Source organism: Sylvia atricapilla, chromosome 5 (genome assembly GCF_009819655.1).
Source record: "Sylvia atricapilla isolate bSylAtr1 chromosome 5, bSylAtr1.pri, whole genome shotgun sequence".
Lineage (NCBI taxonomy): Eukaryota > Metazoa > Chordata > Aves > Passeriformes > Sylviidae > Sylvia > Sylvia atricapilla.
The window spans coordinates 64,089,710-64,105,763 of NC_089144.1; the positions used below are offsets into that span (position 1 = coordinate 64,089,710).

General features: G+C 45.2%; 2 protein-coding genes and 1 long non-coding RNA gene across 8 annotated transcripts in view; 2 read left to right on the forward strand and 1 right to left on the reverse strand.

Annotated features, from left to right (window-relative positions):
- Positions 1–3,335, forward strand: part of TBXAS1 (thromboxane A synthase 1) — a 230,242-nt gene extending 226,907 nt beyond the window's left edge. For all 5 annotated transcript variants that reach the window (XM_066319778.1, XM_066319777.1, XM_066319781.1 and 2 more), the window contains 2 exons: positions 1,148–1,310; positions 1,922–3,335. In XM_066319778.1, the coding sequence (XP_066175875.1) occupies positions 1,148–1,310; positions 1,922–1,996 (238 nt within the window). In that variant the 3' untranslated portion in view covers positions 1,997–3,335. The remainder of the gene's footprint in view (positions 1–1,147; positions 1,311–1,921) is intronic.
- Positions 3,336–7,761: 4,426 nt separating this feature from the next.
- On the forward strand, positions 7,762–15,690 carry LOC136361694 (uncharacterized). 2 transcript variants are annotated; one of them, XR_010743676.1, is made up of 5 exons: positions 7,762–7,978; positions 10,579–10,680; positions 11,514–11,572; positions 14,449–14,508; positions 15,564–15,690. It is a non-coding gene; the product is annotated as an uncharacterized lncRNA (long non-coding RNA). The 2 variants fall into 2 exon arrangements; XR_010743677.1 differs by lacking the exon at positions 11,514–11,572.
- Positions 9,472–15,980, reverse strand: PHF5A (PHD finger protein 5A). Its single transcript, XM_066319784.1, has 4 exons — positions 15,826–15,980; positions 14,729–14,752; positions 13,170–13,336; positions 9,472–10,172 (listed from the first exon to the last, which is right to left on the reverse strand). Exons 1-4 carry the CDS (start codon positions 15,875–15,877, stop codon positions 10,083–10,085), a joined length of 333 nt encoding a protein of 110 aa, XP_066175881.1. The 5' UTR covers positions 15,878–15,980; the 3' UTR covers positions 9,472–10,082.
- Positions 15,981–16,054: the final 74 nt, after the last annotated feature.

Sequence of the window (16,054 nt, forward strand, 5' to 3'; positions counted from 1 at the left end):
ACTACATTCAAAAGTTTACTAAGAAAAATGTGCCTGCTCCATTAACAACTGGGTGTGAGGCAGGCAGCCCAGAACCATCTCTGCCAGTAAGACAACAGTGTGTGGTGTAGGTGGGTTTGCCCAGTGCTCCTTCCGGAACAAATCTAGGCAAATGCTCCATCAGAATCTTTTGGCCATGAAGAAGAGCAGTGCCAGGGTTAGAGAAGCCCAGAGATTTTGCTGGAGAGGAATCTTAGCAGTAACTGGAAGCCTGGGGTGAGTATTTTTAGCAATGCTTATCTAGAAATGCTTTCTTAATTCTTAATTACTCACCACTTTAACTGTAGTATGAAAGGGCAAAATGGTCAGTGAGGGATGCAGTCCCCTTGACTCACACAGTGCTGTTTGTTAGGAACTGGAGATAAATTCCCTTTTGAACCTTTCCTGAGGAATGATCCGTAATTACTAACACTCTGCTCAGCTCATATAGTTAGGAATGTTAGCAGGAATTATAAAATTCCTACAGCTACAGCCTTCCCCCCAATATTTCATTTTGAAATTGGCCATAGGAGGAAAACAGAAGTAAAGAGAGACTTTAAATTTACTAGAATGATATATGGGGTGATCAAGGCAAGAATTGCCTGAACCTGTTTACATGGGATATGCAGCAGTGCTTTTAGTACGTAAGTTAATGGTCCCTCACTCTCAAATTAGGGAGAATTCAGTACTTTTTGAAGTAGTGGCTCAATCTTATTTAGGTTATCTAAGCATGGGGATGGAATTAGTGGAAATACATTATTTTTTTTTCGAAGTTCCAAATAGCCTGTATTACCTCTCATTTCTTTCTACCCTTCTTGAGTTCTCTGGACCTTAGTAGTCTAAAGTTCTTGAAAACTGAATCCAAAGACATGAGAGACTTTCATTAAAGACAGATTGAGGCAAAACTCATGACTCCATGTCCTCTCCTGAAATCACCAACTGACAAAGGCTGTTGGCCATAAGTCAATTATCATTTTACTTACGATGTCAGGACATAATCTATCAATATTCCCCTTGACCTGTCCATTAAGATCATTTGAAATAAACAGCTTTTGAGATTTAAATTAAAAACATGGAATCAGGAGCAAAAATAATTTCTTGAACTGGTTTCCATCTCTGTACCTTGTAGGTTCACAGAGGAGGCCAAGAAGGAACGACATCCCTTTGCATACCTGCCCTTTGGGGCAGGACCCCGTGGCTGCATTGGCATGAAAATGGGTTTGTTGGAGACAAAAATTACTCTGCTGAGGATTTTGCAGAAGTTTAAATTCAAGACCTGCCCAGAGACTGAGGTTTGTACATGCAGAGGCCTAAAGATCACGCTTCTTAACTCGAGGGGGGTGACAGTGTGTCTTGGGCAGGACAACTGATTTGCCTTTGTCGCTTCTCTTCATTTGGGAAAACTGCTAGAGACACTTCCATAATAAGGAGAGATGAGGCATGGACTGCATGTTTTAAGCAAAATGTGATTTCAGATACGTAGTTTTTCTAACAAAAGAAGTGTTACATAGCCCTGCCTTAATGGAGAGCAGTATGGCAAGACCACAGGCAAAATATCATAATTCTCAGGGGGTGAGAACGTGTGTACATATTTCACAGGATCTCAGCACTTAAGTATATGCCTACTGCTGTGGACATTGCACTGAGCTCTAGAGTTTACAGAGTTAATTTCATTCTGTTCACATCTACAGCATTCCTGGATAACCACTGCCTCAGCCTCTGGCTGTAAATCCTATGTAATATTATCCCACCACAGCTGACTGTAAAACAAGTACTTTACAGGTTCTACAGTAATCCTGGTCTGGACTGGTCCTCCAGCAAAAATGTCTGTCTGTATGTGGGGTGTCATACACACATAAACAAACACATACAACTGCACATAAGATGCTCTTTTCTCTTTCAGATTCCTTTGCAGCTCAAATCAAAAGCCACACTTGGACCAAAAAATGGAGTCTACATAATGCTGGAATCTCGCTAAAAGTAAATGTACATCCTGAAGCTTTCTGGAATGAGACCTTTGTTAGTGACTCACTGGGTATAATTATTTTTTAAAACTCCAAAGACATATAGGAGCCCACTGATGGTCAGTAGGTGTTTCCTCACTGCCCTCCACCCCACTTCCATTTGCTTTTCTACATCACACTTCTTTTCATTTATCTGTGAGAATGCTTTCCTCACGCTTTCCTCATGCTAGATTTCCACAATTTACAGCCATTTTAATTTCAATTCATTGTATGACACATCCTTCTCATGCACTTGTGAGTCCCTAGAGAAAGCCCAAAAAGCACCACAGTTAGACCAGAAGACCTGGGACACAGTGCACTGGATTTTTTTATGAACTCCACTAACAGTCAAAGCTGAGACCCCTGTACAATACTTAATCTCTGCCTGTGTCTGTAAAGCTGGAGAAGTTGCACCTCCTTCATGCTTTAAGTAATTTTAAATAGATTAACAACTTGCACTTGCACGTTCCATTGACATGACGGAAGAAGAACGAAGAGTGCCCTGGCTTACCAGTAAAGTTCCAGCAGCTAACACCAAAGAAATGAGGTGACAGCCATTTTGCTGGCTGCTGAACTGCTGTTGAAAAGGTGGAGACAAAGAAGATATGAATTTAAGGCAAGCAGGAGGACTGGAAGAAACTTAAAGATAATCAGAAGGTGTTGCTACCACATCTGCTCCATGGGAAGGCCTTTCCTTTGGAAGCATTGCAGTTGGCACCAGCCCTGTCCAGCTCCTTGAATCAAGGAAATTAAGAGCATTCATGCACTAGAGCTGGTGGCACAGGAGTGGAATCCAGGATCAGCAGACCCAGCAGCTCTCTTGCCTCTTTCTGTGACACTGGAGCAGGTCATGTCCCCAGTGCCTCACCCCCCTCAGGAAGGAACTTGTCTGATTGCCAGCTGCAGAACCATGGCTCCATTCAAGCTGTGCAACTGCACAAACATCTTCCCAGCCAAAACAGCCATACTTGCACTCCTCACATTCCCTCTGTCCTCCTCTGCAAAGCCTTCACCTGCCACACAGCCAGTGCTGCACAAGACACTGGGAGGGGACACAGCTGGGCCAGCTGGCCCCCACTGAACACATGGACATGCCATACCCTGTGGCAACGTGCTCAGCACATAAAACTAGGGGAAGAAGGAAGGAGGACGACATTCAAAGTGATGGCATTTGCCTTCCCAAGTCACTGTTACACCTGCTGGAGCTCTGCTTCCTGGGGTGGTGGACCACCTGCCTGCACGTGGGAAATGGTGAATGAATTCCTTATTTTGTTTGTGGTTTTTGCTTTACCTATTAAACTGTCTTTATTTCAATCCATGAGTTTTCTCATTCTTACAGTTCTCTCCCTCATCCTGCTATGGGGGATGTGAATGAGCAGCTCTGAGGGGCTGAGCTACTGGCTGGGGTTAAACCACAACAGCAGAACTGTGAGAAGAGATTGGTGCAGTCCCAAGATCCTTTTTTAAAATTCATTTATTCTTATATTTTTTTTCTTTAGAATTTTTGTATGTAACAAAAATTCTGGTGGCACTATAAATATAAGGATGCACCTTTGAGTCTTTGCAAGTCTTCACCTTCTGCCTGCTTGACATAGTCTGCTCGAGGGTTCCTTAGGTACAGCATCTCTCTTAGTGGTGTGCACAGGGAAGTGTTGCAGCAGCAGGAGGAAGAGACTGACTGCTCAGCTTCACTGCATTGATGGAGCCATCTGTTCACTGATGCCTGGCTAGGTCCCTGAGTTTCTCTCCAGCAAGCATCTTTTGCTGCCTTCTTCCCACATGCTGCCTGAACACTGATCAAATTACTGGATCTTGTTCCTCAGAGATTATCTCTTCCTTTTTCATGTAATTTTTTTTAAACAGATCTGTATAGGCAATAGTGGTGAAGTACTAACTGGGGAAGTCTTGGAATTGTTCCTTTTTCCATGGAGCATTTCTGGCATGCTAAATAGAAGTGCCCTGTTACAGACACACTGATTATATGAATTGCTGATGGAGTGATTGTTATTTGTTTGAAAAGCAATATGCTGTATTTAACTTAGTTTCTTCACATTATGCATCATTTTTCCCCTCCTAAAAATAGTGTGCTGGAGGCTGATTTACTCTGTAGCTTATATACACAGTTGGCAAAAAGCTGGGTGGGCCTTGCCTAAAAACTTCACACCTACCTGAATGAGCAGGAAGTTTATTCCATCAGAAGTCATCTGTCAAAGCCTTGTTTCTATTCCTTAAATGAATTAGAAAGTTGTCATGTGCTTTATTTTTGACAAAATAAGTCACACCTAAATCAAGCTTGTCCCTTTCTTTCCCATGAGTTTTGTATAAACTCTTCTTCCCAGTCTCTGCCTCTACAACTTGGGTGGTGTGGCTGGAGCACATAGCAGCAAAGACTGAGGCAGAAGTCATGGAGTACCTCAGTCTTCTTCATGTCTGGGTAACAAGAGCTCCTGTTCCCTTCTAGAGAGGACCCTCATTTTCCCTAGTCTCCCTTTTATCACCCACATACCAGCAGAAGCTTTCTTCATTGCCCTTGACATCCCTAGCCAGATTTATTTTTATCAGGGCTTGCTTTAGCTTTCCTAACCTGATTCCTGACTGCTTAGACAATTTCTCTGTATTCCTCCCAGGCTACCTGTCCTTGTTTTCACCTTCCACAGACTTCTGTTTTGTTTGCTCCTTATTCATCCACGAAGGTCTCCTGGTATTTTTGCCTCACTTCCTCTTTGTTGGGACGCATGACTCCTGATCTCAGAGAAACTCATCTTTGAATTTTAACAAGCTTTCTTGGGTGCCTTGTCCTTCCCTTTATTCCTGACCTGTAAGGTCTCAGTCAGCTCCTCATCCATCCCCAGGTGTAACCTAGTCACTGACAGAGGGTGACACCCCCTTCTCATCTCCTCTGTCCTTCCCCAAAAGCTATATTTTTGTATAAAATATGTATTTTCTTTCCAGCACTCCAGTCACAGGAGCCATCCCACCATGTCTCCGTGAGGCCAGTGAGATGACAGACCTGCAGGAGCACACTAATTTCTAATCCCATTTTTTATTCTGCATGCTGCATATACTTGCAGAGAGGCATTCAGGCTGGGCTGGAGTGACTGGAATTCCTTTGTACTGCTCTTCAGGTGCTCTCCTGCTGATCTGTGAACCCTCTCCAGGCTCTGTGCATCTCTTGCTGACACGGGCATCAAACTGGTATGACTGGGATGCATTGAGGTGCCTCTCCACCAGCATAATTTCAAATACTGATGCCACTGAAAAAAACCAGTCCTGAAGTGCCTGCAGGTGTGCGTCACATTTCATAGGCTTGGAAAATGAACCAAGAGTCTTTCCCATCTGCATCCACGTTGAACATGGACAGTATGTGTTCAAGTAAACTCACTTGAGTCTGTGCTAAGAGTCTTTCAACTGTTCTGCAGGCTTCTGGTTAGGAAGTGTTATGTGTTTTCACCTGTCAGTTTGTAACACTATGGAACAGAGAAATTATTTTTGCATCTGAAGTCAGATTTCTGGAAGCGCATCAACCCTTGTTCTACATGCAGGCTGAGACAGACAGCTACAGAAGACAAGAAAAAGGCTGCCAAGTTTCCAGTAATACAGAAAGAGCCCCAAGCCATAGTGTTCCTTCTCATTAATGTTGGTGATAGAGTCACCAGACAATGCACACTCCACCAGGACACTCAGTGGACTGGACCTCACCCTGGCTGTGTGAGCTCAGCAACACACCTACAGAGTGAGCTGTGCCAGGGATCAGTGAACCTCTGCAAGCACACATTTCCAGAAAAAAAGGCATTGCATTGCCAGCAGCTGTTCAAAACAGAAACTGATAATATCACTGCAATCATGGTGTGTTTGTGCACCTACAGAACATGGTCCCAAACCGATCTTGAGCAAAACTGGTTTTAGAATTATTTAAGGAAAACACTCTCATAAAAACAAACCACAAAACAAAACAAAAACCACCTCCAAAACAAAAGAAACACAGTTACAACAACAAAAAAACCACCCCCAGCACACTGTTTATACTTGCAATAGAAAAACATGACTTTATATCCTTAAGTAATGGTAACTATTTAGCATTCTGGTACAACGTGCTTCATTTAGCAGTAGTTGGGTCTAGGGAGGAACAAGGAAGCTGGTTTAAAATAATTTCTTTCCTCAGAAACAGCAAATGTGTTGTCTTGCATTGCTGAGCTGTGAGTTTGTTTAAAATTGGGCATGTCTGTGTTACAAAAGGGTTTTAGTCATTCTCTGACAGCTGATACGAAGCAAAGGCTGCTTGGTAAAGGAAAGCTTCTATTAAATATGTCTTCTGGTCTTTGTAATGATGACAGAAAGCTGTCAGTATAAAATGGTGTTTTTAATGAGGCTGCTGATAGAAAAAAAAAAAAAAAAGCTTTACAGCTTTATTCTTTAAAAATAGCATTCCTAGAAAAACAGAGTTGGGTGGCAGAAATTATGCTTCATGGGTTGCAAATTGGAACTTTATATTCTTACCTGGCATTAAACTGGCAGAATTTCCTCCCTGTGTGAGATACTTCAGGCAATGATCATCTCCTTATTTCCCTTTGTTAAACATCCTGGACATAGCTTCACCTGATACCAGACTCTTAACATGCGTTTACAGCAGAAAGCATGGTGAAAGAATTTAAATTGGAGTGCCAAATGTCTCCTGCAAAATGACATCAGGAACCTGGGGGGGGTGAGTTCAGTTAGTTCAGTTTCATGGAATTTGAGACGGATCAGGATTTCTGTGAAACCCACTCAAATTCTAGCCGGCGGAAGGCCGGTCCTGCACACAGGGTCTTGAATAGGAACGGTGGCCCTTTTCCCTGGGAAACTGAACTCACCCCCCCCAGGTTCCTGATGTCATTTTGCAGGAGACATTTGGCACTCCCAGGGCAGCCAGGATTCCTATTTGTGGTACCTTGGGTCTGGGAGAAATCCTGATCAGTCTTGAATTCTAGTCGGCGGAAGGAAACAAACGGTGTATCGAACACCTTAGCAGAGGGCGGCATAGCCCAGCCTAGCCCAAGCTATCCCACCCAGCCAAGCACATCCATCATAGCCCAGGCCAGCCTACCTAAGCTTAGTCCAGCCTAGCACGGCCTAGCCCACTCAAACCCTGCCCAGCCGAGCGCAGCCTAACCCAGCCTTGCCCAGCACACCCCAGCTCAGCAAGCATAGCCCCGCCCAGCCCACATTAGCCCTGCCCTGCCCAGCCTACCACCGCCCAGCGCAGCCCTGTCAGCATAGCCTCTCTCCCCACACCTTAGCACAGGGCAGCCTAGCCCGGCCTAGCCCATCCCAGCCAGCATAGCCCCGCCCAGGCCACACTAGCCCAGCCCCGCCTAGCCTCACCCAGCCAAGCCCTGCCCACCCTACCACCACCCAGCCCAGCCCACCTTAGCTTAGTCCTGCCTAGCACCGCCCGGCCCAGCCAAGCCCCACCCTGCTCACCACCCAGCGCAGCCCAGTCAGCAAAGCCCCTCGCACCACACTTTAGCACAGGGCAGCCTAGCCCAGCCTTGCCCATCCCAGCCAGCATAGCCCCGCCCAGCCCACATTAGCCCAGCCCAGCCTGGACCCGCCCTCCCACACCTTAACCCAGCCCAGCCTAGCACAGCCTTGTCCAGCTCTGCCAAGCCCAGCCAGCAAAGCCCCGCCCATCCCAACTTAGCCCAGCCCAACTTAGCCCAGCCCAGCTGAGCCTAACCCAGCCTTACCCAGCACAGCCCAGCCCACCCTAACCAATCCAAGCTAGCCCAGCCTAGCCCTGCCCAACCTTGGCCAGGCAAGGCTGGCCCAGTCTAGCCCCGCGCAGCTTAGTGCAGCCTGGCCCCTTCCTCTCTCCACCTGCCCAGTGACTCAGAACAACTAGAAATGGCAGCTTAACTCTCAGAATACAGACCGATATATCCAGCAGTCAGCGTGAGGGCACGGGGAGAGCCAAGAAAGTGAGTATGTACACTGTTTTGGGGGATGGGGGAAGGGACAGGGACACTTGTACCTCTACAGCAAGCCCTGCCTAGCTGATCCTGCTAAATGATTAGAAACAAGGGGGGCTCTAAAATTAGTTTACCAGGATTGTATTGGTTTTGAGAAAAAAAAAAAATCCTTACTTCATTTCTCTCCACCTTTACTGAAAAACTTCGTCATCTTCCAAATTTCTGGGAAAGAAAAAAAGCAAACAAACCTTCTGCATTCCTAGTGAGCTAATTTGGGCTGCCCGACTGAGGGTAAGTGATAAATTCTGGTTGAAGTGATAAAGTTCTAGGTACAAAAAATCTGCATGTCATGGCCTGCTTTTAAAGAAACACAGAATTTAAAATGGCTAATAACAAGTCTGACACAGGCGTCCCAGTCTGCAGGGGCTGTAACCAATGAGCTAGATTGCACTGAATATCTTGGCAAATGGCATCCATCAGAAGCTGTGTAGGGGAACCATGGTGCAGGGAAGATGACATACTGATACTCTTAAAACTGCAGAAAGCTTGGAAGAGAAACATGACAGAATTAATAGCTGGGAGCAGGAGAGGGAGGAGCAGCTGAGATAGCTGTAGGACCAGTGACAGCTACAGCCAGCTGCAGCAGGGAAAAATTACTTTTGAGGAGAGGATAATCACAATTTGTGTGCTCTTCACTTTTATCCAAATGGTTGGAGCAGGTAGAAGAGGCATTTAAGCCAAAGAGTAGTTAGAGGAATTGGTACTAACCTCAGGGGAATAGCTGAAATCCTGGAAGGGGCACAAAATATAAAAAGGTCCTGGGGCTCTGCACCCCAAGACTGCACTAAGACAAGCACGTTAGTGTAGCACAAGCTCTGTTCAGACTACAAGCACTTGAAAGGAGTACAGGGCACACTGAGTCAAGACCCTGATTTGACCATCTGAGGAGCATACACATCCATGGGAAACTCAGTTCCACCCCTGCACAAAGGCGCCTGTTCCCAGATCTTTGCTGAGCCAACAGACTGCTTTTAGCCTGTACTGCTATTTGACAAATAGGATGCCAATGGTTCCCAGCACTCACACGGCCAATAGCCCAGAACACAATAGTTGGTTTCCTGTTACAGCAGAGAAGGCTTTAACTTATTCACAAGAACAGGATAGCGAGTCAAATCGCTTAGAAGGTTTTAGAAAGGGGTTGGATGTTTGCATGGTGAAACAACATCCACAGCCATATTAGCAAGGATAAGGGTTACAAGCTCAGCGATCCTCATGCTACGGGACAAAATGATCAGTGGCTGGGATCACTGATCCAAAAGCAACAGCCCTTCCCTGAAGCTCCTTGTGGCAAGGTCACGTGGCCATAAGCAGACACTGTCAGAAACCAAATAATCCATTGTGAAGTGCTAGCTGGGCTAATCCTCCGTGTCCCCAAAAAGCTCCAGAGAGGCTAGGCACAGAATGAACCAAAGAAGAATCCTTGTACAAAAAATAAAAACCCAAAAGAAAAAGCTTTATTGGTATGCATCCTAAAGAAATGGTTACAAGAAATGGCCTTGGATTTATCTGTCAAAGAAACATAGAAACAGCTGTGCTCTCCCTAGAAAGGTAGTGGCCATGAGCAGATTCTTCACAAAACAGGCCAGCATGGAAATATACTGGAGGAAAGGAGGAGGGGAGCGGATTGGTATTCTGTTCCTCAACACTGGTGGATAGGCAATTTCAAAAAATTGAGAGGAAGCCCAGTAAGAACTTCAAGGTGTTTCTCCACGCTAAAACCAGCATTTTCCTTTTTACACAGCTCCTCTATGTGTAAGTGCTTGCCCACTCTGCTTTTTATAGAGAGCTGGGCAACTACAAGCAGAGCTTCTGCAAAGGCAAGAGACAGTTATCTTCATTTGCCCTCTCTCATCATTGATTCTGATTAGGTTTCAGTCCCCACTCAGCCTGTTATTTCTCCAACCCCAAGTATATTACTTGTTTATAATTTGTACTGCTTTAGGAAAAAAAAAAAAAAAAAAAAAAACTCAGCAGTTTTCAGTAAGAGTAAAGTCCAGAAATATTCCAAGACCCTCTTGCCAACCCAGTAGGAAGTAGCCATGTAGGAATTGGATCACCTCTTCTTGAAGCCATACTTTTTCCTTTCATAAAAAAGGTCTGTCTTAGAACTGCCCAGGTTGACAATCTTAGGGCAACCATCTCTCTGTAAGAAAAGAAAATGCAAGTTAGGAAATGGGCCAACACAGAACAACATCATAGTTGTAGTAAGTTTCCAGTTCCCACACTCCTTGCCCCATCCTCAACACATTTCAAACACCTCTACAGACAAATTGCTCTCCAGTGTTGGTTACCAGTAAGATGGTGGAATAGAGAAGAGGATGAAAGTCTTTTCAGCATTAATGTAGGACATGCTCTCCCTCGGGGCAGAAATGGAAAACAGCTCATATAACATCAACCATTTAATGAAAAGGATGCGCTGTGCCTCAAGACTGAATTCTTTCTAAATCAGGATGTGCAGGACTTCTAGGGTCCAGAGGGATAACCTTTCTCCTTCTTAGCCGAGAAGAAGCTTGCTGCTCTAGACGTCACCAAACCATTCTTGTGTTTAGGTACCCCTCAGCTCTAACAGCAGAACTGAATGTCAGATTTCTTGCATCCTGGATTGATTACTGCAGAGGCTGTAGGGTCAGCTACTCTCAACAGCTACACAGGTAAGTTATTGTACCCGAATTCCAATACACGGTGAGAAAAAAAGCGACAAGAAAAGCAAGGGGGAGTAGGGGAGACCTTCCTGAGAGGTGTGGTTGCAAAACCAAATCAGAAATGCACCTCTTGGTAAGTCTGGAACATTTGCTCATGGGCCACCTGAGCCCAGCATCTGCGTAATTCTTTAGGGCAAACCGTTACGGCTGGCCACAGCAGCTGTGAGGGGCCCAGCAGGCAGAGGAACACGTGTCTTTGGCTGAAGTACAAGCCTGAGTGCATTAGATTTAGAAAGCCCCTGGGCAGATGTCAGATGCTGTAGAAGCTGCACCCAAGCTGCCTGGCTCCCATGCCAGAGATGCAGTCCAGTGGGGAGGATCTGCATGACAGGAATAACAGGAGAGGTGGGGAACAAAAACCATCCCTCCTCCATGCACCTGCTATAACCCTTTTCTGGCGACTGTCTCCTTATTTAATTTTGAACCTCAATATGAGGTTGACTTGACTTTTTCAAGCCTTGCCTCCCACAATCCATGGAATCTGTTCAAATCTTGACAGCCTTATTGCAGGGCTCTGTTAATTCTTCTTCCACCTCCTCCTAAGGACACAGCTCATGAGCACCCTCCTTTCTCCAAGAAAAGATTACTATTTGCAACTCACAGATGTCCTGGGTGGGATTCTGGCCCATACCCACAGATCAAAGTGGGCTGAAACAATACTTCATTCCTTCCTCCACCAGAATAAATGAACCAAGAGTAACCAGGTCCTTTGCTTTGTGCCCAATAGCATTCCACCTCTGCCATCCGTTTTATTTGCTTTCTTGCTTCACTATCTTTTCCAGTCTTTCTCTGAGGATGATGAAAGTGCTGTGGCTGAAACCTTGGGCTGTCAAAGCTTCAGGTACAGAGCTCTGCCCATCTGTTTTTCTTATTCACATCAGGATCAGATATCATAATTATGACAGGCAGCAGCACACTTAATTTTTCTCCTTCTGGGCTTCCTACGCTTGTGCCAGCACTTTTCAATCCTGCAACAAATCATGTCAAATCTGCTGTTTCAGATCTGCAACTTCACATCTGCAATAACATGTATTTTTCTGCCATGGAGCAACTTTTGTCACTCACAGCAGCATTCACCCAGGTGTCAAAATACCCCAGACCTGAGTTACTCTCCTCTAGCTCTATGTTTTCTACTGTCCTCCCTGACAGAGCAGCTGGTTATTTCACACCTGAACCAAACATAAGATACAGGTGATTTTAGGTTATGGAAAACATTTGTTGGGAATCTCTATGAATTGATAAAAATAAAACCAGGCCTATTTTACTCATGACTTATAAAGCCAGGGATCTTTACTCCAAAGGCAAGTGAACAAAACTACTCTTTCTCACAGCATTTATAAAGCAGCAGGCAGCACCACCATCACAGCACTTATATCTCTATTTGGATATAGAGAAAAATTATGGTCCTGTTAGATCTAACAACTAAATTCAAATGAGGACCCGCTCCTGTTTTGGATTTGGCTGCAGGCTTCTAGAGAAAACAGGCACTGGAGAGAATTAAAGTAGCAACTCACTCAGCTGAGGACACTCCTGTAAATCACTCTGAACCACTCTCTCAGCACATTCTTCAGTCATTAGGGTGTGTAGAAAATTACACTTGCAAAGCACCAAACAACTTCTAACAGTCACTCTCACAGCTACCAGGCATATATTCTGGGATAGCATAACTGTAAACACCATGTTCTTGTTCCTCTGCAAAGTCTTGCTAATGCTTTGTTGCAGTTGATGTCCTACACACATTGTGTTGGGTTACTAACAGAAGCCTGACAAGGGGTGAACAGCTGCCTCATTTCATATGTGCCCATGGCTTTCAGCACAATATTACAAAAAGATTTTAGCTCTGGCTGTAGACAAAATGGACCATTACACCAAAACGCATTAGCAGAAAGAGATATATACAATACAGACCATTTCAGAAAAGAGTAAGAAAATATAAATTGTATCCCATTGAAATGATACAAGAAGCATCAAACATGAGAAACACAATTACCAGTGGAGCCACTGGACACTAAGGACCAACTTTACCTTGTTATTGAAAGGAAAACAAAGGTTTTGATTCCACGGGCCTTACAGTACCATATGTGCTCCTAACCAGTGGCTCATAATGGAGTTCTAGTGGCTCCTGCCACTGCCTTGCAGTGTCTGAAACATTTCTGACCCTGAGGAAACCTAGGCTGGAGCTGTAGTAAGATGACAAGCAAAGTGGTAACAAGCAGTGTGTGGAGGAAATGAACTGTGAGTGTGCAAAACAGTCAGATATCCTTAGAATGAAGAGTTACAATACCTCAAAATGCTTTGCAATAACCGGGACCTATCAACAGGGGAAAGAAAGGTTTGAGGTATCACAACCAAATGCCAATTGCCCCAGCACTAATTTTGACAGCTCCAAGCCCCTTAAAGGTAAGCATGGCTACTGTGTGGCTGGGATGGCAACTTACATCTTTTTCCTGGATGGTGCACTCCTTGCAGTAGTAGGCGTCGGACACGCCGGGCCCCCCGCAGATGACGCAGCGGCCCTGGTAGGAGCCGTAGTTACACTCGTCGCAGATGCGCACCAGGGTGCAGGGCCGCACGTACGAGTCGCAGATCACACACTTGCCGTCACCTGAGAGCACAGCCACTGGTTACACACTGTCCTTCTGGCCACCCCCGGGCAGAGGAAAAGCTTCCTCGTCATGTAACTGTCCTGTACGCTCAGAGACAGGACAGCCGAGCTGCAGAAATGTGCCTTGCAGGCACAGGGCTCAGCTCTTAGTGCACGCAGACTTGAGAGGAACAAGGCCTGCAATATCTGAGGGTTTTCTTCAATTTGGTCACACATCCACAGTCAAGAGAAGAAAACCAAAATTACTTCTTTGGGATTAGCCAAGGCTTGCTTAGATTGTACCACTACTTCTACTCTACAACTTTTCCTGACTTATTCACTTGCAAAAGAAAAAAAGCCAGACTGACAGAACTAGAATCCTTACCTGCACAGAAACAGCAGTGTAAGCTTCTCCCACAGTGCCACACCAACAAAGGTCTGGAGATACTATCCACAAAGAGACAAGAGATTGTACTCATGGTCCCTTTAATCTTTCATTTGTGAGAATGCCACAGAAAGGCCAGACTGGCATAAGCAGCCATTTCACAAACGTTGCTTTACACTCTCACGAGGAACTGAGTGAAATTCAAGTACTCACATCATACAGGCAAGAAGCCATCAGATGCCATCAGTGGCAGTTTATGCTGAGCTGGACCTTAACTCAAACACTGACTTATGGATAAAAAGTTTCATATCTATCACCAGTTCCCAAGGTATCTAATCCTGGCTCCCACAAACAGCTTGCCTAACCTCTCTTAAATCTCTGGCATGGCAGCCCTCAGCTAGTACCAACAGGAACCAGTTTCACTCTCTGGTGGTCCAGAAAACAATCTTCTTGCTTCAGACTGTCCTTCTCCCACTTTACTTACACTATTTTTGAGTCACAATCTACTCACCTCATTTTTTCCATTCCCCTACATGATCTAACAACAGATCATACTCTTTCTTCCCTCTCACAGCTAAGCATTTGATTCCCTGGGGTTTTTTCCTGCTCTAACTTTAGACATTTGCCCTCCATTTCTTCTTCTCCTAGATGCTAATTGGAACCTTTCTCGCGGTATGATGAAGCCAGAATCCCAAAATGCATTTTCCCCCTGCTTTGAAATGATCAGGATGATATTTTGTTATTACAGGTTACAAGGATCCAATGAAGCAGTCACTGCAGCCTCAGCCACTGGAAATGCTGGCAGCAGGTACACTAGAACTGCCTTTGTCTGGGAGTCTGTTTGAGCTTGCAACTTTTTAAGTATTCCTTGAGCTACAGTTGCAACGTTAAGGTAATTGTTCCCTTCTCAAAGAGCGACATCAAGTTTGTGGTTAAAGCAAAAATAGATTCCAACCTTCGAATGCAAACTGCATGCTCTAACCACAACACCATGTTCTCAAGCAACTAAATGTGGGCACTATACTTACATTTTTCACAGAGTCTTCCGATTGCTGGAAAAAAAAAAAGAAAAAAAAAATTATTTGAGGAGAAAAGTCTAAGTAACTACAAGCTTGAAAGTCAAATAATTAACTTCTGCAATGACCAGCCCTTAAAAAGATTAAAGGTGAAACCAAAGCAACAGTTTGAGCATAAATACAAATATTTATGATAAACAATATACATCCTCCTGGAGACATTTACCAGGACCAAAAATGCACTATGAATGCACAATGACACCCCTTTGCATTAAGAAAGCCTACATTCATCATCCCATTTCAAACACAGCCAGTGTTGACTGAAGAAAATCCTTGGCACAGCTTTTACACTGGTTTTGGAGGGGGGAATAAAATCAAGTGTTTGTTTAAAGCAGCCCAAACACCTTCTTTGCTTTAGAACATGAAGGTAGTTAAATGTATCTCAGAAGTCTTGTCACTTGCATGGGACACTCACAACAATGATTTTAGGAGCTTGGATAAATGCCATAAATACCGAGACTCAAAGATTAGATGTCAACATTCACAAAGACCAAACAGTGATTTAGCTGAAGTCTAAGAGACAAGTGATTTGCCAAGACACGACTTTTCAACATAGATAATTGAAAGCACTGACTATTCTAAAAAGAGATTTCCTATGGACAGTGCAACTGAATGTTTTGCGTTTACGGATCTTACAGAAAGCCGCTCGTTAAATTTGCTTTTCCAAGGAGTGACAAAAGCCTAGAAGGGATGCCTCAACTTCTAATCTTGTGTAGGAGATCCTTCAACCTTGACCCTAAATTTGACTCTGATACGCCAAAGATAAATCCCGTTATCTGTATTACAGGGGTAACCCGAAAGATAACTTCTATCTCACAGCCGCAAAAACGCTACCAAACGCTGCTGGATCCGTAACGGACGGCGGGGCATGGAAACAAAAGGAAAACAAAAGGAAAATAAAGCAGGGAGGGAGAGAGGGAGGAGCGGCGGTGCCGCCAGGCCCAAGGGCCGCGGGCGAGCCCGGCGGCCGGGAACACACTCGGGTGCGCCGCCGCTCGCCCCGCCGCGGGAACACGGGCGAGGCGACTCCGCCACCCTCAGGGACTCACCGACGCCCGCCTGCTTGCGGCAGAAGATGAGGTCCGGGTGGTGCTTGGCCATGGCGAGGCGATGGCCGCCCGGCGCTCCTCTTGAGGCCGCGCCGAACCCTCACCGCAGCTCCGCCCCCGGGTCCTGGAAGCGTCAGAGCGTCCCTGCAAAGGCGCCTCCTTCGGGCACGAAACCGCCGGGAGATGCCGAGATAAACCCTGCCTCGTAAAGGCACTCCATCTGCAGCCC